The following is a 24,717-nucleotide window of genomic DNA, read 5'->3' as shown; positions in this document are numbered from 1 at the left end:
TCCAGAAGTACCTAAATAACTGCTTCGCTACTCGGGTTTCTGGCAATCTGAATACATGACAAAAAAAGGCAATTCTCCTTTTCCATATCGTATCTATTATTAATTCACTTTCACACTATACCACTTCATTAGGTTATAATCTCCATTGGCCATCAACTGGTATGTCTTATTGATTATTGTCCTTATGATACTTCTATCTACTTTATAATAGAGATATAAAAATAATGTGCAGGAGGTGCAGATTAGAAAGAAATAGACTTAGGAATGGTTATAGAAGTAGGCAAGAGAGATTGAAGCAACTTACTATAGTCTGTATTATGAAAGATGATTGGTGACAGCTGTCATCCACTCGTTGGTGTTTGTAGCGAGATGATGAGCAGGGTTATCATTTCCTTGGCAACAGAGAGCCATGTTGTAACTTACTCACAGAAATCAAGGAAGCACATGACCTAATTCAGTTTCTTCCTGTCTTGGCCAGTGAGGTCCGTGCGATACCACTGTCGAGTCAAAAGTATGTTCCCGTGTACTGAAGGGAGTGTCTATTTGCTTATTCTATTGCAGGGCCTCTCAAACGCCCAAAATCTCACGCGTGCAGATTGAGGCGCAAGAGCTCCGTGCACTGTGCATCGCTGCCGCTCGGCATGGCTCGGATCAACGCTTCGTCTCTGGGCTACTCGGCTAAGCTCGGCTCAACTCACCTATACTCGGCTCAAGTCAGCCCGGATTTGGAGCGCTACGGCGCAAGTGGGGTAGAGGAAGACAGGCGGAGCGAGCGAGACAGGCGTGAGGAAAGAGAGAGTAAGCGCTATTGCTCCAAATCGAGGAGTGGGGGGTCTGCACTCTGGTCAACCAAGCCAAGTCGTCTTTTGCACCGTGCACAGTGCATGCACCACGCGCATGCACCCTGAGAGGCCCTGTTCTATTGTGTTATTGTGTTTCTTGGGGACATGTGTACATATAGTTTATTTCTTTTCTTTGTATCATCATGTGTTTATTTTTATTATGTAAGAAGAGCAAAGGCAATGCTACGTGGTCATGGGAGACCCAAGATCTATTCTGTGCACCAAAGATTATGTTCAGGCCTTGCTGTGGTTCTTCACAGCTAGGTAAGAAAGGATGATATGTGCTGTGAGGAATTTTATGGAACAGGAAGAGGAGACTGATTCCTTTTGTTCAGGTGAGGAAATGACCTGCAAAGGGCTCTTGCCATGAGTGAAACTATTATCGGCACACTTTATCTTGGTGCATTTGTGTACGGGGAAGAGGAGTAAGGAGGGAACTGTCCTGGTTCCGGTAGTGCTGCCAACTGAATGAAAATGAAATCTGAATTGAATCGAGAATATGATCGATCGATGTGAAGTTTCTAAACCGTTATTATCTTAAGCCAATAACTGTGTCACATACACATTATATAACATTATATAACATTTCTCGATGTGAATCTTGTTTCTAGCATGAATTCTATAGTTTGGCTTTGCTGTGTAAACAGCAACAGTACTAGTACGTAAAGTGTACGTCAGATGTTGCACAATGATGCTTAAGCGATTCATAGTTTGTGTTTCAAAGGTTGCCAGTACGAATCTCAAAGATTGCCGAGGTCGACCGATTCAGAACTAGGGTGTAAATGCACCAAGATAAAGTGTGCCGATAATACTGTGTATAGCGTGGTGCTATTTTTTCTGACAAATTCTGGCTGTTACTGTATATCAGAAGTTCCTTGTGCCTTTACCTTAACTCGCTCCCATCACATAAATGTCTTACGAACCATATTAACACACTGTTATTGTAATTTAATTTATTTGTAAATCAACAACAAAAGTTTAACTATTGTGTGTTATTCATTCGTATAATTATCATTTGGTAATAATTGAAAATACGAATATACATTGGAGTAACTCACCTTTGTTTTCAGCAGTGCATTTATACCAACCCTTATCCAATGAAATCACCGGGTATATCACTAGGTTTCCATTTGATTGGATAGTAAATCTCGGTCCAGTCACTGGAACATATTTTCCTGAAAAGAATTGTGACAGATTTCATGAAAGGTATATTTAACTTTGAACAGTGCTTCAGACTTTCTACATGAAAGTTGTCAGGTTTTTCAAATCTTTTATCAAATTATAAACTAATGCAGCAACAGTTTTAAATTATGTGAGGGACAGAATAACCTGCTGTCACAGAATTTCAATTTTTTTAAGTAATAGAGTTATCATACATGAGAATTTAACATTAGTACAGTATAATTATGGGTTTAAACAGAAGACTAAGATACATATACTGTATAATAGGTAGAACAGGAAAGTTTTTGTCAGTTGATAAACCATAGGTCAAATGGTGGTGATTCTTGTTAAATCAGTTTGTTGAAGATTCATTGTATTGATTGTATATCACTTCAAAATCTCCTTTCTTGACTTTTAGACTCATGTAATAAAGATTTCTTGTGAGTGAGTCCTTTCTAGTTTTGTTGATGGGATGACATTTTAATCACTAACAGTATAAAAACATAAGAATTAGGTTAACTTAAGGGAAAAATTAAATGAAACTAATTGCCTACATATACAGTATTTGTGGTAGAATACATCTACAGTATCCCTGCCTGTCATAAGTGGTAGTGTAAAACAAAAGCTAGAGGTTTCCACCTATTCAATACATTTATTGTAACCTTCAATACGGATTAACATGAAATTTATTACCTATGATGTCATAAGAGGTGACTAAAAGGAGAACCCCAAGAGCTCTTAACTTGGGCGCATGGGATGGCGACAATGTGACCCGTAGCTGATTCTGGCATTACATTACATACTTTCATGCTTCCAATTACTTGTGCTAGTCTCTTCACTTTCATCCTTCCTATCCAACCTCCCTTGATCAACTCTTGTTCTTCTCCAACCCTCATGATGTGGGGCCTTGAGAGCTTTTCATTTTGACGTCTTTTCTTTTGCCAATATTTTCATTCTTTCTTTCACTATTTCTTTTTACCTTCAGATTAGTGTGAAGGAAGGATGGTTGCCCACTTGTTCATCATCATCATCATCATCATTTTCCAATTCCAGTTTCCCGGGTATGGGGTACAAGCGCTCACCATCTCTTCCTGTCAGCATAAATCTTCTGTTCCAGGACATCTTCCCATTTGAGACCCCTCTCCTCCACACCTGAGGTCTTAAAGTCAAAATAGCCAAATTGGACAAAGACATTGAATTTCTTAAACAATGTATCACTCACAAATCGACACCCAACTTTCTTAAAAGCAAATTTAAGAATCATCGTTCTTCTTTTCAAATTATTAAAACCCAAACTAGAACAAATAAGATTTGGCTGAGAGAGGAGATCAAATTTTTGTACAAGAAAAAGTCCTTTTTTTTTACCATAGATTATATGAGACTCACTTCAAAACTACAAGTTTACTTTCGGATGCTCACTGGAATCTATTTCAAGCCCAAGTTGACAACAGATTATTTATTGTGTTATCAAAGAAACAACAAATCCTAGAGAAAAAGCTGCATATCTTAATTAACTCTAAACTCAACAATAACTACGCTAAAGAAACCAACAAAAACACTAGGCCTAACATGCCGAACCAATTTCACCCTCCAATCATAAATTTGTCCAAGGTACCATTGAATGAAGATGAAAGTTCCACTTTAGTCAAAGGCCCTAAACACAGTTGGCCTAATTTTAACACTCTGAACACAGCTATCACTACAACAGTAGAAGCAGAATTAGCCATTAGCAAATTGCCAGCAGATAAACGAGACGAAATAAGAATTGAAGTAAAAAGAAAATTAAACTCCATTCCTAACCCAAAAAACAATATTAACTCCCATAACTCACCCCTCACTACTCATGATAACAATAGCTACAAGGATTTGATTCTCATACAAAAGCAAATACATGCTCTCAAAAAGAAAATCAATGATAATAATCTTACAATTACAATTACAAAAATGAATATGTAAGCAAAACAAATCAATTTTTTAAAGATAGCTCCTTCTCTACAGTGAAGAAGGACCCTACCCCGAGAATCCAACATCAACTTAAGCAGACCCTCAAGAATACCTCATATCTACTGACAGATCAAGAAAAAACTAAATTAATTATTATTAACCCAGGTTTACCCACCGCCAAAGCCCTCCCCAAGATACACAAAACTGGCATCCCCATTCACCCGATCATTAACTATAGACCGAGTCCATTATATAAGGCATCACAATTCATTCAAAGATTTTTAAGAAGGAACTATCACTTTTTGTTGATCAAATCCATCAAAAACACTAAAGATTAATCTCTAGCCAATATGTACACATTTGCATAAACTTTCAACCATACAATACGATAAATGCGATTTACACTTTGGATGTTTTCTAATCATTGTAAAATTAAATCATTTATTTGCTTCCTTGTTCACAAATTCTGGCTTTTAGTTAATGTACATATTATAAACTATGTAAATATCACCTAAAACACAACTTTGTAAGAAGCATAAGACCATTGTATTTAGTATTAATTTAAGCTCAGTATTAAGTTCCAATGTTAATAGATTTAAGACTTGACCTTAAGATTAGTATTAGGCTGAAGATGCCCAAAACTAGGGCAAAACATGTCCCTAACTAGTGTTTATAATTCACATAGAATTTAATCACTACAAAATATAATTGTATTGAAAAGGTATACGCAGTAATTTTATTCAAGAAAGAATTTTACTTACTAAAGAATTGATCGATAAATTTAAAAAAGTTTAACATTCAATCCAATCATTCTCTCCACTCATTCGATATTGAAACATGTATCTTAGCATACAAATCTCCAAGGTATACCCCGTCATTCAAAACAATTCAAGTAAATACAGTGGCCTAAGTACATTAGAAATACAGGATTTCATGTCTATGCTTAAATTAGCTATAAGCAACAATTATTTCACTTTTGTTAATGTTATTTATCAACAAGAAGGATTGGCTATGGGATTGCTGGCCTCAGGTATCTTAGCTGAGATTTACTGTACTTGGATTTTTTGGAACACACCAAAATTGATAATAATAATAACTTTAACAACATCCTTTTCTGGGCAAAATATGTAGATGACACCATAGTAATTATGGATAAGATCATCACAGACACTGCTACCACCCTCATTAATCTAAATAACATTGACCCGCATATAAAATTCATGCTTGAATCTGAAATTGAACAGAAAATTAATTTTTTAGACTTAACTATTATCAGGCACCCAAGCTACTTAAGATATAAGATTTTCAGAAAACCCACCCAAACAGTCACTACAATCCATTAAGATTCTTCACAGCCCCAAATTCACAAATGAGCAGCATACAACAGCATGGTGTACCAAGCCTTCAATGTTCCAATGACTAAAAGAGACCTCAAAAATGAGTTGAACACCATTTGTAATATAGCTAAATCTAATGGATACAACAGTTTCTTTATTGAAAAAATAATCAATAAATATAAATATCACTCCTCTACAACTTTGAAAAACGATAAACAAAACAACTCCTCCCTTTCTATCTTTACGTTCAACAAACAAATTTACAAAGTCACCAGCATCTTCTAAAAGCACGATGTAAAAGTAGTTTTCAAAACCAACAATAGGAATGCAAGTCTTACATAATGCCACATCTATAAACAAGTTCAATAGTTTTTCAAAATTATGAGTATACAGGATTTTTTTGCAACAGTTGTAATTCTTCTTACATCGGACAGACCAGGAGGAATTTTAATATAAGGTATTCAGAACACGTCAATGCCCTGAAGTACAATAAATTTTTAGCTGTAGGACAGCATATGCATGACTATAATCACAAATTCACAGACATAGAACAAGATATGGAAGTTCTCAAAAATCATCAACAAAGGACCCCTCCTTAACATTACTGAAAGATGCTTCATACATATAGATCAATATTTTAACCTGAATCATAATGACATTTCAGAAAAGCCAAATATCCTATTTCACCCTCTAATTCCCACTTTTAGAAAGGTCAAACCAACAAGTCATAATTCAGTTTTTCATAATATTCACAGCACCTTTCCTCAGCAGCCATCTCTTTTCCCACATCCTACGGCCCCGCCTTAATTCCCCCTTCCCCTCCACCCCTTTCTCCTTTCTCGACCTCTCTCTCCTTGCCCCTTGCCCTGTCTCTCTCTCCTTGCCCCACTCCTTCCTTTTTCCTTTTCGCCAAGCTGAGTGGCTCAGACGGTTAAGGCGCTGGCCGTCTAACTCCAACGTGGCAGGTTCAATCCTGTGTCAGTCTGGTGGTATTTGAAGGTGCTCAAATACGACAGCCTCGTGTCGGTAGATTTACTGGCATGTAAAAGAACTCCTGCAGGACTAAATTCTGGCACCTCGGCATATCCGAAGACCGTAAATGTAGTTAGTGGGACGTAAAGCAAATAACATTATTCTTATTATTACCTTTTCCTTTGAATCTCACAACCGTTAGTATGAGGCACACAACAATACACCAAGCACCACATGCCGCAACGAGAGGTAAGTCTCATATAACCTATGCCATTTGGCTAACATGCTTTCTCTCTCTCCCCTATTATTCATTAATTTTATCTATCATTTATTCAGGTTAACTTCATGGACACCACAATGAATTGCAAATTTATACCAGCCACAAATTCGTCGCACCGACACAGATAGGTCTTATGGCAACGATGGGATAGGAAGGGCTTAGGAATGGGAAGGAAGCTTCCATGGCCTTAATTAAGGTACAGCCCTAGCATTTGCCTGGTGTGAAAATGGGAAATCACAGAAAACCATCTTCAGGGCTGCCGACAGTGGGGTTCGAACCCACTATCTCCCAGATGCAAGTTCACAGCTGCTGCACCCCTAACCACATGGCCAACTCACCCTGTCCCAGCCACAAATTAAGAATGTTTCAGTTTTAACCATATCTTCATATACCGCCCTGACAATGTCTAACAGCATTTCAGCATGATTTTAACAAGCACTACGGGAACATTTTATTTATGTTGATCGATGTGGAAACACCATCTAGCAGTTCTGCGTCAGCTGGTGGTTATTTACAGTGGCATCAAGTGGCTTGTATACTGCTAACACCACTCAAGTAGATTTGGTGATTGATGATCTGACTACAGAATCAACATTTACCAGTTCCCGTTTTGCAATTGAAATTGTAATGATTAGCAGTAATGGAACTAACAATTCTATGAATATCAATACAAGAAAGAGTCTGGATAATGAGCATACTCCAGATGCTAAGAATTTAGAACCTAATATATTTTTCAGTTTTTTACACTTAGTTCATCCCAGATTTTAATGTTAATTGTGTGTTTGTACATTAGTTTTCATGTCAATTGTGTGTTTTTACATTTGTTTAGTTATTAGATGTATTACATTAAGGCTGAAGATGGCGAATCAAGGCTGAAACTAGTCCCTAGTTTAGTAATGTAATTCAATAATACTGCATAATACAGAATTGAGAAAGGTGGACCATACAACATTAATTAATAATTATTATTGTGATTTCACTGTGTCTATCCAGCATTTCCTTGGCTTTTCCCGTGGTCTCTTTCCTTGGACAGAAAGGTCAAAAGTATTGTCTTGCAGGTCTCTCACTCTTCATTCTCATAATGTGCCCATACCACTGAAGTCTATGCTTCTTTATTACACTTCTAATAGGGACTTCAATGCCTGCTACCTTTTTTACTTCATTCCTGATTTTGTCCTTTCAAGTAGTTTGGTTTATAGTTCTATTGAATCTCATTTCTATTGTCTGAATTCTGCTGTAGTCATTGTTAGTGGAGTATTTGTCTCTAAACCAGAATTATTATTATTATTATTATTATTATTATTATTATTATTATTATTATTATTATTATTATTATTATTATTATTATTATTATTATTATTATTATTATTATTATTATATAAAATTGTTAATAGGCGACTTCAACGCTCAACTAGGCAGAGAAAGAAAATACCGTGACATCATCGGAAAATGGCCAGCACACAAGAAAACAAATAAAAATGGAGAGAGACTAGTTGACCTGTGTAGAAACCATAATTTAATCTCAAAATCTACATGTTTTAAGAGGAAACCTCAAAAACTCAAAACATGGAAACACCCTGACTACACTAAAGGAGAATGGCAACTGGACCACGTCTGCATGGACAAATACCACCACAAAGAGATCTATAACGTCAAAGTCCTCCGAGGAATAGACACAGGTTCAGATCACTACGTAGTTAAAATTAAAATTAAACTCACTCCCCAGAGGAGACAACAAAAGCAAGCCCTTAAAACTAAAAGAAAAATAGATCCTACCCAGCTAATCAACAACAAAAATTACCAGAAAGCAACTGAAAAAATAAAAATCACAGACAAACTTGAAGACTTAGTACACAACCTTAAACAAATTGCAGAAGACCTAGCTCCAATTAAACCACGTAAAAAACACCAATGGTGGAACAGTGAATGTGATGAAACAGTGGAGAAAAGACATCAGGCATGGCTATTACATCAGTCCCAAAAGACAGAAATATCCTATCAAAAGCTAGTAAAACAGAGAAAAGAAACTACCCAAGTCTTAAGAAGAATAAAAAGACAACATCATAAGGACACCCTGCAGTTAATTGAAGAACAGTTCAGTAAAACTAAATCAAGGGACTACTACAAAACCTTCAGAAAGCAGCTCCAAAAATATGAACCCCCGACCCTACTGATGAAGGATGAAGATGGTAAGCTGGCCCATAACAATAAAGACAATGCAGAAATTCTGGCTAAACATTTCAACAAGCTTTTAAATTGTGAGGAACCTACAGAACTCCTTCATTTGGACACCAACACCCCGATAAAAACATCACCAGAAAACATCAATCCCCCCACAATAAAGGAAGTCTACCAGGCTCTGAATAAATTAAAAAACTACAAAGCGCCAGGAGAAGATCAGACCTTTGCGGAAATCTGGAAATATGCAGGAAACTCAGCAAAAGTTGCCCTCCATCAACAACTTGTCTCTATCTGGATTAAAGAAGAACTACCAGAACACTGGACAACAGCCCTCATTCATCCTCTGCACAAAAAAGGGGACAAAACCGACCCTAATAACTACAGGGGAATCTCTCTCCTAGATATAACATACAAAATATTTTCAGTAATCATCCTTAATAGGATAAGTTTACAACTTGAGAAAGAACTAGGAGAATATCAAGGAGGTTTCAGACCCTGGAGGAGCTGTCCTGATCAGATCATGAGTCTTAAGTTGATAATGGACTATAACAGGAGAAGAAACAGAGATATGGTGATAACATTTGTAGATTTCAAGAAAGCTTATGATTGCATCCATAGAGAATCTCTGTTTAAAATTTTAAGACACCTTGGACTACACCCCAAATTAATAAACATGATAAAATTGACTCTCACCAATACCAAGTCAAAAGTGAAGTTTAGGGGTGAAACATCAGAGACATTTGAAATTAAAACTGGACTACGGCAGGGAGATGGGCTCTCACCACTATTATTTAACTGTGCTCTAGAAATGGTAATGAGGGAATGGTTTAGAAAATGTCCCCCCAAAATAAAGATTGGCCGAAAAATCAAAACAAATTGCCTGGGTTTTGCTGACGATTTAGCATTACTAGCAGTGGACATAAAAGAAGCAAAAACCCAGATATCAGAACTTCAAAACATTGCAAATAAAATTGGCCTCAAAATATCATTTGAAAAAACAGAAATTATGCCCCAAAAACCAACACAGCTAAAAGAAGTCACCATAAATGGTAATAAAATCAAAATAGTAACTCAGTTTAAATATCTTGGAGAAGTAATAACACAGAACTTAAATGAAAAAATCTCAATCCAAGTAAGAACAAATAGATTAGCTAAAGCACAAAAATTAACATGGGATATCTACAAAAAGAAATGTCTATCAATAAATACAAAAATAAAACACTACAACACAGTTATAAAACCGGAAGCTACATATGCAGCAGAAACACTCTTTTACCTGAATAAACAATCAAAGACTGACAGACTTCAGAAAATTGAAAGGAGGATTGGAAGAACCTGTATCAACAAAAAATATCAGAAAGATGGACAGTGGCGGTTAATACCTAACAAAGTCGTGTACAAAGAGCTAGAACCCATTACAGATACTATGCGTAAGAGGAGACTGGGATTCTTTGGACATATCATGAGGATGCAGGACTCGAGACTTCTGAAACAACTAGTACAACACAATCTCGTCTCAAAAAATACCACAACAGGATGTAAATGGATCAGAGAAGTAAGAGAGGATCTGAAGGAAATAGGCCTTACAACAGAAGACACCAAAAATAAGATAAAATTGAATACAAAACTCAAGAATACAAACCTCCGCTTTACCCTTACACAAAACAAACCAACAACACGCACATTTTCAACTGAGGAAAGGGCACGAAGATCGGAGCGTCTGAAGAAGTACTGGGAGGACCGCAAAGCCCGAACAATCCCTTCAAAGAGACCTGAACGACGGACTGACTAAAGTGATCCTATGTGGTCATAAAAGAAGAAGAAGAAGAAGAAAGCAATGGGAAACTACCTCACTCCTCATTTCTGTAGTACGCATCTTCAGTGATGCCTAGGCTATCTATGGCATAGCTGTTGAGGATCCAACCAGCCTTAGGGCTGAAGACTGTATTATTATTATTATTATTATTAATATTATTATTATTATTATTATTATTATTATTATTATTATTATTATTATTATTATTATTATTATTATATGACTGTACCCTCACTTATGACTAAAAGTTCAATGTACTCCCACAAAAAAAGCCTAAATGATAGGTTTAAAAAATATGAGTACCTGGCTAATTATTATGGCAGTTTTAATTGATTATAAACTATTCCTATAAATACACATCTATTTATATAAAATAACTTGTCCTGACTGACTGACTGACTGACTGACTGACTGACTGACTGATTCATCATCGCCGAGCTAAAACTACTGGACATAAAGAAATGAAATTTTGGGGATATATTCATATTAAGATGTAGGTGCTCACTAAGAGAGGATTTTTGGATATTCCGTCATTAAGGGGGTGAAAAGGGGAGTGAAATTTTAAAATGAGTGTATCTATATCTCAAAACTTTAAAAGTTTACGGATCTAAAAATTGGTATTTAGAATCTTCTTTAAAAATAAGGAAACACATATTTTTTGTTTTCAGAAAATCCCAATAGGAGGGGTGAAAAAGGGTGAAAATGGTGAAAAAGGGGTTGAATGCCTTTAATCAGGATACCAGACATGTTTGTGAAATTAATAACTGGTTCGATAGAAGGCAATTCGGTTTTAGGAAAGGTTATTCCACTGAAGCTCAACTTGTAGGATTCCAGCAAGATATAGCAGATATCTTGGATTCTGGAGGTCAAATGGACTGTATCGCGATTGACATGTCTAAAGCATATGATAGGGTGGATCATGGGAGACTACTGGCAAAAATGAGTGCAATTGGACTAGACAAAAGAGTGACTGAATGGGTTGCTATATTTCTAGAAAATAGATCTCAGAGAGTTAGAGTAGGTGAAGCTTTGTCTGACCCTGTAATAGTTGAGAGGGGAGTTCCTCAGGGCAGTGTTATCGGACCTTTATGTTTTCTTATATATATAAATGATATGAGTAAAGGAGTGGAATCGGAGGTAAGGCTTTTTGCGGATGATGTTATTCTCTATAGAGTGATAAATAAGTTACAAGATTGTGAGCAACTGCAACATGACCTCGAAAATATTGTGAGATGGACAGCAGGCAATGGTATGTTGATAAACGGGGCTAAAAGTCAGGTTGTGAGTTTCACAAATAGGAAAAGTCCTCTCAGTTTTAATTACTGCGTTGATGGGGTGAAAGGTCCTTTTGGGGATCATTGTAAGTATCTAGGTGTTAATATAAGGAAAGATCTTCACTGGGGTAATCACATAAATGGGATTGTAAATAAAGGGTACCGATCTCTGCACATGGTTATGAGGGTGTTTAGGGGTTGTAGTAAGGATGTAAAGGAGAGTGCATATAAGTCTCTGGTAAGACCCCAACTAGAGTATGGTTCCAGTGTATGGGACCCTCACCAGGATTACCTGATTCAAGAACTGGAAAAAATCCAAAGAAAAGCAGCTCGATTTGTTCTGGGTGATTTCCGACAAAAGAGTAGCGTTACAAAAATGTTGCAATGTTTGGGTTGGGAAGAATTGAGAGAAAGAAGAAGAGCTGCTCGACTAAGTGGTATGTTCCGAGCTGTCAGCGGAGAGATGGCGTGGAATGACATTAGTAGACGAATAGTTTTGAATGGCGTCTATAAAAGTAGGAAAGATCACAATATGAAGATAAAGTTGGAATTCAAGAGGACAAACTGGGGCAAATATTTATTTATAGGAAGGGGAGTTAGGGATTGGAATAACTTACCAAGGGAGATGTTCAATAAATTTCCAATTTCTTTGAAATCATTTCGGAAAAGGCTAGGAAAGCAACAGATAGGGAATCTGCCACCTGGGCGACTGCCCTAAATGCAGATCAGTATTGATTGATTGATACCGGTACTTATATCTCAGAATCTGAAGATATTACAGACCTGAAAATTGGTACCTTCGATCTCTTTTAAAAATAAAGAAACACGTATTTTTTTTGTTTTTGGAAAATCCAATTAATGGGAGGGTGAAAATTTTAAAAATGAGTGCATCTGTATCTCAAAACTTTTAAAGTTTACAGAGGTAAAAACTGGTATTTAGAATCTTCATTAAAAATAAAGAAACACGTATTTTTTGTTTTTGGAAAATCCCAATAGGAGGGGTGAAAAGGGGTAAAAAAAAAAGGGTATGAATGCCTTTAATGAGGATACTTATATCTCAGAAACTGAAGATATTACAGACCTGAAAATTGGTATTTGGGATCTCCTTTAAAAATAAAGAAAAACGTATTGTTTTGTTTTTGGAAAATCCAATTAATGGGGGGTGAAAAGGTGAATTTTTAAAATGAGTGTATCTATATATCAAAACTTTTAAAGTTTATAGATGTAAAAATTTGTATTTAGAATCTCCTTTAAAAATAAGGAAACATATATTTTTTGTTTTCAGAAAATCCCAATAGGAAGGGTGGTAAAGGGTGAAAATGGGTTAAATGCCTTAAATGAGGCTACTTATATTTCCGAACGTGAAGATATTACAGACCTGAAAATTGGTGTTTGGGATCTACTTTAAAAATAAAGAAACAGGTATTTTTTCGTTTCTGGAAAATCCACATAATGGGGGGTAAAAGGGGGGTTAATTTTTAAAATGAATGTGTCTACATCTTAAAACTTTAAAAGTTTACAGATGTAAAAATTGGTATTTAGAATCTCCTTTAAAAATAAAGGAACACATAATTTTTTGTTTTCTGTAAATCCCAATAGGAGGGGTGTAAAAGGGCGAATAATGGGTTGAATGCCTTTAATGAGGCTACTTATATTTCAGAACCTGAAGATATTACGGACCTGAAAATAGGTGTTTGTTATCTCCTTTAAAAATAAAGGACACATAATTTTTGTTTTTGGAAAATCCAATTAATGGGGAGGGGGGTGAAAAGGGGGTGAATTTATAAAATGAGTGTATCTATATCTCAAAACTTTTAAAGTTTATAGATGTAAAATTTTGTATTTAGAATCTCCTTTAAAAATAAAGAAACATGTATTTTTTGTTTTCAGAAAATCCCAATAGGAAGGGTGGAAAAGGGTGAAAATGTGTTGAATGCCTTAAATGAGGCTACTTATATTTCCAAACCTGAAGATATTACAGACCTGAAAAATGGTATTTGGGATCTACTTTAAAAATAAAGAAACAGGTATTTATTCATTTTTGGAAAATCCAAATAATGGGGGGTGAAAAGGGGGTTGAATTTTTAAAATGAGTGTGTCTACATTTTAAAAATTTTAAAAGTTTACAGATGTAAAAATTGGTATTTAGAATCTCCTTTAAAAATAAAGAAACACGTATTTTTTTGTTTTCTCTAAATCCCAATAGGAGGGGTGTAAAAGGGTGAATAATGGGTTGAATGCCTTAAATGAGGCTACTTATATTTCAGAACCTGAAGATATTACGGACCTGAAAATAGGTGTTTGTTCTTTTTATGGGGATACTTATATTTAAAAAAACTGAAGCTGTTACAGATGTGGAAATAGGTATTTGGAATTTCCTTTAACACGTTGGGTGTAACGTGACGCCATACTGTGTCATGCTGGTCTTCAAATTTGAGATGGTGTAACGCCTTATGGCAGCACACAGGTCTTGAAATCAGAGTTGGCGTGACGCCATATGGCGGCACAGCAGAGTTTTGGGCGATGCGTTGTAGAAAATCAGCTGTGACATCTATGCGCGTAAAATTGGTACTACATGAAGTGCGAACTACAGGGTCTATTCCAGCTATGTATTGCTACTATGTGCCACAATATGGCGCCACAGTATTCTTCCATAACCACTGAATAGCCCATAATCATTCTTACAATTGAAAGCACCCCAGGCATTGTTTTTTCCTTGTTTACGTGCAAATTATCATTCGGTTTGTATAACTGTGAAAAAATATAAAGAAATGGAAGATATTGGTAATATTTTTGGTAGAAATGGTGACTTACCAAGAAGAGAATTAGTGAATTGGATATTTCTGAATTACTTATGGATTCTGATGGAGAGAAAGATGTAAGTGTTGATGACAGTGAATATAAGGCTAGTGATGATGAGTGCCCTGACAGCATGATGAATGTATCGAGTGATGTGGAAGACAGTGGCGATACATTTATAGGTGGGGACGATGCTGGTTCAAATGGTGTATACACTCATTTGAACAATGATGACTGTGGTTCAGAGGGCATATTATTTCAAAGTTGATTGAATATTAATTCTTGACCAAATTTACAATGTAATTGTTACTGCTCACGCATTTGTAATAATTTTCTTCACTAATTTTTGTGCTCCTATTAGCAATATTGTTGAATCTGGCGTCACCTTCTGAATTTAACTTAGCAAGCATATTAGTAAAATATTTTTGAGTTTATTAAGTTGCTTATGTTGCTGAAATTGAATACCAAAGACTGCAGAATTAATATAGTCAATGTCTTTCAATATATAAACATAACAATTGGTTTTATTTTAATGTTTATTTAAGTATAAATGTACGTTTTTTAACAAAATTGTTAGACATTATTCATTGTGACACCCTTGTTAGACAATATTCCAATGGGAGCACAAAGATTGTAACTACAAGAGTACGTGTTCAATCAACAATGAAATAACACACCAGTGGACAGTAGAGACTGAGCAATTAAACCTGCCAAAGTCTTTCAACTATTTAGTTTTAACCAATGCCTACTTTTTAGCAGAATAAGTGTGCATATTATCATTGTATTGCATAATCCACCAGCCATCAAAAAACTGGTCAGATGTCTACATTAATCACATAGTTATACAAAAAGCATATTTGTTAAACATCTTCCAAAATTACTTTAATTTAAAGATTTTTATAAGGATAAAAATAACCAGGATCCTGGATATTTTGATTCATTGAGTTAAGAAACATGGCTGATGATGCCAAAAATATGAGTGAAACATGTCCCATTAATAAAATCAATAATAATGTAAAGTTTTAATGTGGAACAAAAAATATGATGTATTGAAAAGGTGATTTCAAATAATAGTTTGAAGTAAATAACATACCACATAGTTGAGCATCTCTTCTCCTTACTCCCAAGTCTTCCCAACCCAAAGTTTACAACATTCTCATAACACTACTCATTTATTGGAAATCACTCAGAACAAACCGTGCTGCTTTCTTTTGAATTTTTTTTCCAGTTCTCATATCAAGTAGTCTGGGTGAGGGTCCCATAAACTGGAGCCATACTCTAACTGTGGTCTTACCAGAGACTTCCTTTACATCTTTACTACAACCCCTAAGTACTCTCATAACCATGTGAAGAGAACTGTAACCTTTCTTAACAACCTCATTAATATGATTTCGCCAATGAAGATCATTCCTCATATTAACACCTAGGTACTTACAGCATTCCCCATGAGGTACTATCAACATATCAACACAATAATTAAAACTGAGAGGACTTTTCTTCTGGGTGAAACTTACAACTTGACTTTTCATTCCATTTACATTCATACCATTGTCTGCTATCCGTCTCACAACATTGTTTAAATCCCCCTGCAGTCGCTCCCAGTCCTGCAACTCATTTACTACCCTGCAAATAGCCGTAACTGTGATTCCAGTTCTTTACTGAAATCATTTATATATTTATGAAAACATAAAGGTCCAGTAATACTGCCCTGCAGGACCCCCTTCTTAATCACTATGGGATCAGATAAAGCTTTGCTTACTCTAAATCTCTGAGTTCTAGAAATTTCTAGATATTTTCTAGAAATATAGCCGTCCATTCAACCACTCTTTTGTCTATCCTAGTTTGTTTTTAAAATTAGGAAAGATTACAATATGAAGATGAGGTTGGAATTTCTAAAAGTACAAATTCAGGCAAATATTCATTTTAAGGAAGAGGAGTTAGGAACTGGAATAAGTTACCAAGGGAGATGCTTGATACATTTCTATCTTCATTGAAATTAAAGACTAAGAAGACAAGTGACAGGGAATCTGCCACCTGGGTGGCTGCTCTAAATGCAGATCAGTGGTGATTGATTGATTGATTGATTGATTGATTGATCGATCGATCGATCGATTGATTGATTGATTGATTGATTGATTGATTGATTGATTGATTGATTGATTGATTGATTGATTGATTGATTGATTGATTGATTGATTGATTGATTGTATCTGTATTTTGTACATTTTTATGATGAGAATTTCCAGATCATAGCAATAATATGATAAGTCCATACAAAATGAGTATACAAAGTTAAATTTCTCTTTTAAGCAGTGGTGGCTCATTTGGGAGGCGCTAAGGTGTGTGCCCCCCACGGGGTTCCATTAAATTCAAGAATTTTAATCTTAAATGTTAACAAGGGAAATATTTTACTATAAGATTATTATCATAAGCGCGAGTTGTAATGTACTGCGGCCCGATGCGCTGCTGGCCCTGCGCAGGAGGGCGTTCTCTCAAAGCGGACCAAACACTTCGAGTCTCGCTTGACTGGCCTTGAGGGAGCCAATCAGAGGCACAGTAGACATCTGCTGTTCTAACAGAGATCCCGGCGTTTCTGCTGCGGCCTATCGTTGCAGCCAACCTACCCAAAACATTGGAGATTTGATTTCTATTTAACAGGGGTCAGTTTGTGCCATTTCTCTCCTAAAACTAGGAACTATTTTACTGAGACACTTACCTGAGTTAAATGTGCCGGTATATATTTAAAATAGTCTTGTAATTTTGAGGACTATTAACTAACGAAATGAGTAACGACTGTAACTACTGTCTCCTCACACTTGACTCATGTTGGCCATACTCACTGGAGAGCGCGATGTTTAGCTTTGTGTTGATGAATGATTTCGTGAAGTGACTGTGACAAAGTGAAATTAGGATAAAGGTTGTGATTTATATGTAGGCGTAGTGTTATGTTTGCACTTCGTACAGTCTGATTACCGTCGAACATATTAAAGAACTAACGGTTTCTTCTCTTTCTATTGAGAAGAAAGTCAAACTGAAGGAGTGTGGTAGGCCGACACCAGACTTCTCGTTGAAAAAAACGGAGACCAAGAAAAATGAAAATATGGCTTTCCAAAGACAAATTAATTCTCCTGACGTATATAACAAGAACCCGCGGATATGAGGAAGTGATATCTCAGAAACCTTTTACTGCTTTCCTTGCCTCCTATTCTCCTGTTCTAGGAAAGGAGATAAATTGATCACTACAGGGGTGATATCAATAGTACCATGGACTTTGAAATGCTTGGTAAAGTCAATGTCGTGTCTTGTTTAAGTTATCACTACATTGAAACTATTCGTAAACATAATTTGATCGTGGACAAGAACAGGCAAATAATAATAATAATAATAATAATAATAATAATAATAATAATAATAATAATAATAATAATAATAATATCATCATCATCATCATCATCATGATCAAAATTATTGCATGTGCATTGCACCGTATAGTGTTCGAAGTGTGTATCTTGATAACATGGTTTGAAGAACTTGAGATATTTGTGGAATTATCAAACTAAGGCTGATATCCATGAGCCACCACTGCTTTTAAGTAAAGCAATTCATAACTTACCATCCCTGAAAGCTTTGCTCCAACTCACAGTGTAGTTAGTCTTACTTTCAACATGGCACCAAATGGATTGTTTCACTCCTTGAATAAGAGTCACCTTTGGCAAAGTATTAACATCAGGAGGTGCACCTACAATTTAAAAATTTCATAGATTGATAAGCACAAAAAAGAAAATAATAATAATAAAGACAAAATTTCTTTAAATACAATATTCCTATAGTAGATTTTGATGTGCATGGTAGAGAATGTAAACAATGGAAAAGAACCAAATATGAGACCAATTAAATTAAAGAAATGAAGATAGGAGCAGCATTTACAAGGCTAAATGTCAGATCACTGTGAGAAGAGAGAGAGAGTCATGGAAAGGGAAGATAATGACAAATATCAAAACACAAAAGGACAAGAACAAACTTCGTAACACACTGCATGTTAGAAATATTGGAAACACGATCCAGCTTCATAATACTGATTGACCACCTGAACATCCTTGCCTCCATGATACTTAGTCAATATTATGCCTCTTTCTTAGTTGCCAATTTCCTATACTGTAGAGTGCAACAGTATGGACAATGAAGTGATAGATCTTCAATTCGAGATTGTCATTCATCCAGTATTCACAGTGACGCCTGTCATTGCTCACCACTTCATACAGGTTATATTACTCCATGTTTTCATGTCTCCAATATGTTGGTCATTTTAAGACATAATATTCACATTTCATCACTTGATGCAGGTCTTTGTCATTAATTTGCATTGTTCTGTTTTCTTTCGGATCTGACATTATATATTTAATTTTGTTGAGTTGCAGGCATTATTGCACTAATTGGAAACAGCACAAGCACCCAGCTCCAAGCCAAGGGAATTGATCAGTTAAGATTAAAATTGTGGGCCAGCCAAGAATTGAACCCAGGGCCCTCTGACCCAAAGTTCACTACAATGACCAATCAGCCACGAAGTCGGACTTTATAATGCAGATACTCTTATTCTTCAAAGGGTACAAACTCTTCCAGTTTTTGTTCTGAATGGTGTTAGGAGAGGACTGTTGCCCAGTTGTACTTCCTCTTAAAACAATAATCACCACCACCACCATCTGGGTTTATAAGCATACTTCACTTACTAATTTTCATAACATCTGTTAACATATTATCTCAAACATTAATTTATAACATTCAAGGCTAAATGGATGATCAGTTCTTACCTGCATTTTTGGGACTGATTTCTGTTTGCGAGATCCTTTCTAGAGTAAAACCCTTATTGTCCACACCAAGCACCTGTAATGATTATAAAGATTTTATTATAGTTCTTCTTTCTAGAAATATACTTTATATATTAAAAAACTGAAGAAATATCTTTCACATATATTTTTATAACAAACTTTGTGATTACAGTGGACCCAAATTGAAGAGCTTGAAAATTGTCCTAATCTGATCTAGAAGCTCCAACTTTTAGAAAACTATAGTCAATAATGTTACTAACTATGGTGCCAGAAAATTTAGAACTTTGGTATCTCCTAAGGCAATTTGAAGGAGCAATAGAAACATTGTGTTTTTATTTTTTTCCCTCCTCCTTCTCCTCCTTCTCCTTCTTCTGTCTGAAGTGTTTCTGCTTATGCAGGTCATTTTATTTATATTATTCACAGAAACCCACCATTGATAGACATTACTCCAGTACTGATTTTTACAGTGAGTATTCAACCTGAAGGCATCTAGAAATTACAGGGCATAATAAAATCTTTGCTTATTACTTGAACATATCAGTCAGAAACTTTATTCCTTATGTCCCAGATCAGTGAGTGAAATAGCCTTGCATTCCTTGGCAGTGAAGATCTGAATTTAACTAGATCTACAGAACTGTCTTGAACCTATACAATGAAACCTGTCCTTGCACCTGTATTCAATGTATGCCTACACTTCTATTTCATGAAATCAATTTTATTCTTCATAAGAGACATTTTAAATCAATTGATTTTAATTTTATTTAAATAATTACATTGTCTTTGGTATTGTTAAGGTGGACATCTCTCAAAATATTTAATGCTGTATTTAATATTGAAGGTTTTCAGCAACGGCTAGGATTCAGGAGATATGGCCATGGCCTTAATTAAGGTACAGCCTCAGCATTTGCCTGGTGTGATGGGAAACGACAGAAAATCATCTTCAGGATTGCCAACGAGGTATTCAAACCCACTATCTCCTGAATACACGATCACACTGGCACAACTCTAACTGTATGGCCAACTTGCTTGGTCATATACACTGACTGACAGAGCAAATGCAACACCAAGAAGGAGTGGTTCGAAAGGGATGAAAGTTGGGGAAAAAACAGAGACGGCATGGACGAATAATTGATGTTTATTTCAAACCGATATGCAGGTTACACAATGCGCACGGCATTGACTCAGTAGGATGTAGGACAGCCGCGAGCGGCGATGCACGCAGAAACACGTCGAGGTACAGAGTCAATAAGAGTGCGGATGGTGTCCTGAGGGATGGTTCTCCATTCTCTGTCAACCATTTGCCACAGTTGGTCGTCCGTACGAGGCTGGGGCAGAGTTTGCAAACGGCGTCCAATGAGATCCCACACGTGTTCGATTGGTGAGAGATCCGGAGAGTACGCTGGCCACGGAAGCATCTGTACACCTCGTAGAGCCTGTTGGGAGATGCGAGCAGTGTGTGGGCGGGCATTATCCTGCTGAAACAGAGCATTGGGCAGCCCCTGAAGGTACGGGAGTGCCACCGGCCGCAGCACATGCTGCACGTAGCGGTGGGCATTTAACGTGCCTTGAATATGCACTAGAGGTGACGTGGAATCATACGCAATAGCGCCCCAAACCATGATGCCGCGTTGTCTAGCGGTAGGGCGCTCCACAGTTACTGCCGGATTTGACCTTTCTCCACGCCGACGCCACACTCGTCTGCGGTGACTATCACTGACAGAACAGAAGCGTGACTCATCGGAGAACACGACGTTCCGCCATTCCCTCATCCAAGTCGCTCTAGCCCGGCACCATGCCAGGCGTGCACGTCTATGCTGTGGAGTCAATGGTAGTCTTCTGAGCGGACGCCGGGAGTGCAGGCCTCCTTCAACCAATCAACGGGAAATTGTTCTGGTCGATATTGGAACAGCCAGGGTGTCTTGTACATGCTGAAGAATGGCGGTTGACGTGGCGTGCGGGGCTGCCACCGCTTGGCGGCGGATGCGCCGATCCTCGCGTGCTGACGTCACTCGGGCTGCGCCTGGACCCCTCGCACGTGCCACATGTCCCTGCGCCAACCATCTTCGCCACAGGCGCTGCACCGTGGACACATCCCTATGGGTATCGGCTGCGATTTGACGAAGCGACCAACCTGCCCTTCTCAGCCCGATCACCATACCCCTTGTAAAGTCGTCTGTCTGCTGGAAATGCCTCCGTTGACGGCGGCCTGGCATTCTTAGCTATACACGTGTCCTGTGGCACACGACAACACGTTCTACAATGACTGTCGGCTGAGAAATCACGGTACGAAGTGGGCCATTCGCCAACGCCGTGTCCCATTTATCGTTCGCTACGTGCGCAGCACAGCGGCGCATTTCACATCATGAGCATACCTCAGTAACGTCAGTCTACCCTGCAATTGGCATAAAGTTCTGACCACTCCTTCTTGGTGTTGCATTTGCTCTGTCAGTCAGTGTAATAATAATAATAATAATAATAATAATAATAATAATAATAATAATAATAATAATAATAATAATAATAATAGTAATAATAATAATAATAATAATAATAATAATAATAATAATAATAATAATAATCATCGTCATCATCATCATATGGCTTCAACTATCATTGTGCAGACCATCTGAGGTGGTCCCATTTAGGGGACCTACCTAGGTACAGCCCTTGTAAGGCAAACCCACCCACAAGGGTGGGTATTGTCTGCGATGTATGGGAAACTGTGTTTTGGTGTTGTAGAGGATAGTGTTTAGTGCGGTGTATCAGTTACAGGAATATTTGGGATAGCTAAATCCCAACTGAAAGGAATTAATCGTTTATGATTCAAATCTCTAACCCAGCCAGGAATCGAACCTGGAACCCCAAGGTCTGAAGACCAAGACATGGATCACTCATCCATGGAGCCGGATATGTACGGAGTTAATCCTTCTATATAGTTGTACAAATATACGGTAGATTTCTTTCAAGCCTATGCTAAAGAATGTAACTTAGTAAAGCATTCTGAATACTATGAATGTGCAAATCCTGAATAATATTGTAAGCAGTTACTGGTATTTACCCCAGAGCTACACTGCACACAATGTGCTATGGAAAGACATATGCTGGGTATCAGATTTAGGGACAAAATTTGAGTGGAGGAAAGAATGCAAGTAACAGATGTCTTGAAGAAAAATGGCTATGTGTGGGATATATAGTGAGACAAGATCCAACTCCTAAGATTGCTCACTGTAGACTATGGGAAGTAAGGAGGAGCTTGATGATGTAAAGAAGGTTGCAGGAAAGACAGTGGTACCAGATGGATCAGGATTACAGAGACTGGGAAATAATGGAAGAGGCCTACATTCAGCAGTGGACAGACAAAGGCTAAGAAGAAGAACAACCTACAATTCTTTATGTTCAGACTGCCAAGCTCCTCAGTTTTGTGGCTGAATGATGACACAATGCAGAAACTTTAAAGCAATATTTAATCAATGAATACCCCTCCCCTGTGAATCATGTGACCTTGCCACTGTGAGAAGGGTTGTGTGCTCCAATGAAGCAGATAGCTGAGCTGCAGGTGCAACCATAAAGGATGGGTATCTGTCGAGAGACCAGACTAATGAATGGTTCATCGAAAGTGGGGTAGCAGCCTTTCAGAAGTTGCAAGGGTAGCAGTCAAGATGATTGATCGATATGGCTTTGTAATAATACTCAAATGTGCTTAGCTGCTACATAGCTGAAAGCGACGGGAAACTACAGCCATAACTAACTCCTGAGGACATGCAGCTCTCTCTGTATGAATGATGTGCTGATGATGGCTTCCTTCCGGATAAAATATTCTGGAGGTAAAATAGTCCTCCATTCGGATCTCCAGGTGGGATTACATGAGAGGGGGAAATCAACAGGAAGATAGATGCTGACATTCTGCGAGTCGGAGGTTGGAATGTTAGAAGTTTGAATCATTATGGTAGGTTAGAGAATTTGAAAAGGGAGATGGATAAACTAAAGTTATATGTAGTGGGTATAAGTGAAGTACTTTGGCAGGAAAAGCAGGATTTTTGGTCAGACGACTACAAAATTATCAACATAAAATCAAATGGGGAAGTGCAGGCGTTGGTTTAATAATGAATAAGAAAATAGGGCAGCGGGTAAGCTACTACAACCAGCATAGTGAAAGGATTATTGTTGTCAAGATAGACACCAATCCAGTGCCCACCACAATAGGGCAGGTCTATATGCCTACTAGTTCAGCAGATGATGAAAAAATCAAAAGAATGTATGAAGATTAAATACATACAATATGTAAAAGGTGACAAGAATCTAATTGTGATGGGAGACTAGAATGCAGTGGTAGACCAAGGAAGAGAAGGTAATACAATAGGAGAATTCTGATTGGGACAAAGGAATGAAAGAGGAAGTCAGCTGGTTGAAATCTACACTGATCATAATTTAGTCCTTGCTAATACTTGGTTCAAACACCACAAATGATGGCTGTATATGTGGACTAGACCTGGAGACACTGGAAGGTATCAAATAGACTTCATTATGATTAGGCAGAGATTCAGAAACCAAGTGTTGGGTTGCAAATCTTTCCCAGAAGCAGATGTGGACCCTGACCACAACTTGGTGATAATGAAATGCCATCTGAAGTTGAATAAATTGAAAAAAGGAAGGGATGCAAGGAGATGAGATGTAGACAAGTTGAAAGAAGAGAGAGTGAGGGATTGTTTCAATGAACATGTTCCACAAGCACTAAATGAAAAGGCTGAAGAAAACACAATAGAGGAAAAATGGACAGGCGTGAAGAATGAGGTCAGTAGGGCTTCTGAAAAAATGTTAGGAAGAAAGGAAAGTACATCTAAGATTCAATGGATAACTCAGGAGTTCCTAGATCTGATTGATGAATGATGAAAATACACAAGAATGCAAAAAGTGAGAAGGGCAGAAAAGAATACAGGAAATTAAAGAATGAAGTAGATAGAAAGTGCAGGACAGCTAAGGAAGAATGGCTGAAGGAGAAGTGCAAGGATGTTGAAGGTTGTATGATCATAGGAAAAATAGATGCTGCATACAGGAAAATCAAGGAAACCTTTAGAGAAAGGAAAACTAGGTGTATGAATTTTAAGAACTCAGATGGAAAACTATTTCTAGCGAAAGAAAACAAGTCAGAAAGATGGCAGGAACAGTTGTGTCTAGGTAAAAAAGTAGATGATATGGTTCCGGAACAAGAAGAGGCTGTTGATGCTGATGAAATGGGAAACCCAATTTTGAGGTCAGAATTCGACAGTGCTTTGAGAGACCTAAAA

At 37.2% G+C, this 24,717-nt stretch overlaps 1 protein-coding gene across 1 annotated transcript in view; it reads right to left on the bottom strand.

The window, feature by feature from the left end:
* Positions 1-24,717, bottom strand: part of LOC136877961 (hemicentin-1-like) — a 153,463-nt gene that overhangs the window by 83,141 nt on the left and 45,605 nt on the right. Inside the window, exons 6-8 of the mRNA XM_068225723.1 lie at positions 19,415-19,487; positions 18,220-18,345; positions 1,901-2,017 (exon numbers count right to left, since the gene is read on the bottom strand). Coding sequence (XP_068081824.1) covers positions 1,901-2,017; positions 18,220-18,345; positions 19,415-19,487 — 316 coding nt within the window. The remainder of the gene's footprint in view (positions 1-1,900; positions 2,018-18,219; positions 18,346-19,414; positions 19,488-24,717) is intronic.

The sequence above is a fragment of the Anabrus simplex genome, chromosome 1, assembly GCF_040414725.1.
Source record: "Anabrus simplex isolate iqAnaSimp1 chromosome 1, ASM4041472v1, whole genome shotgun sequence".
In the NCBI taxonomy this organism is placed as follows: domain Eukaryota; kingdom Metazoa; phylum Arthropoda; class Insecta; order Orthoptera; family Tettigoniidae; genus Anabrus; species Anabrus simplex.
This window is presented reverse-complemented; position numbering and strand designations above follow the sequence as displayed.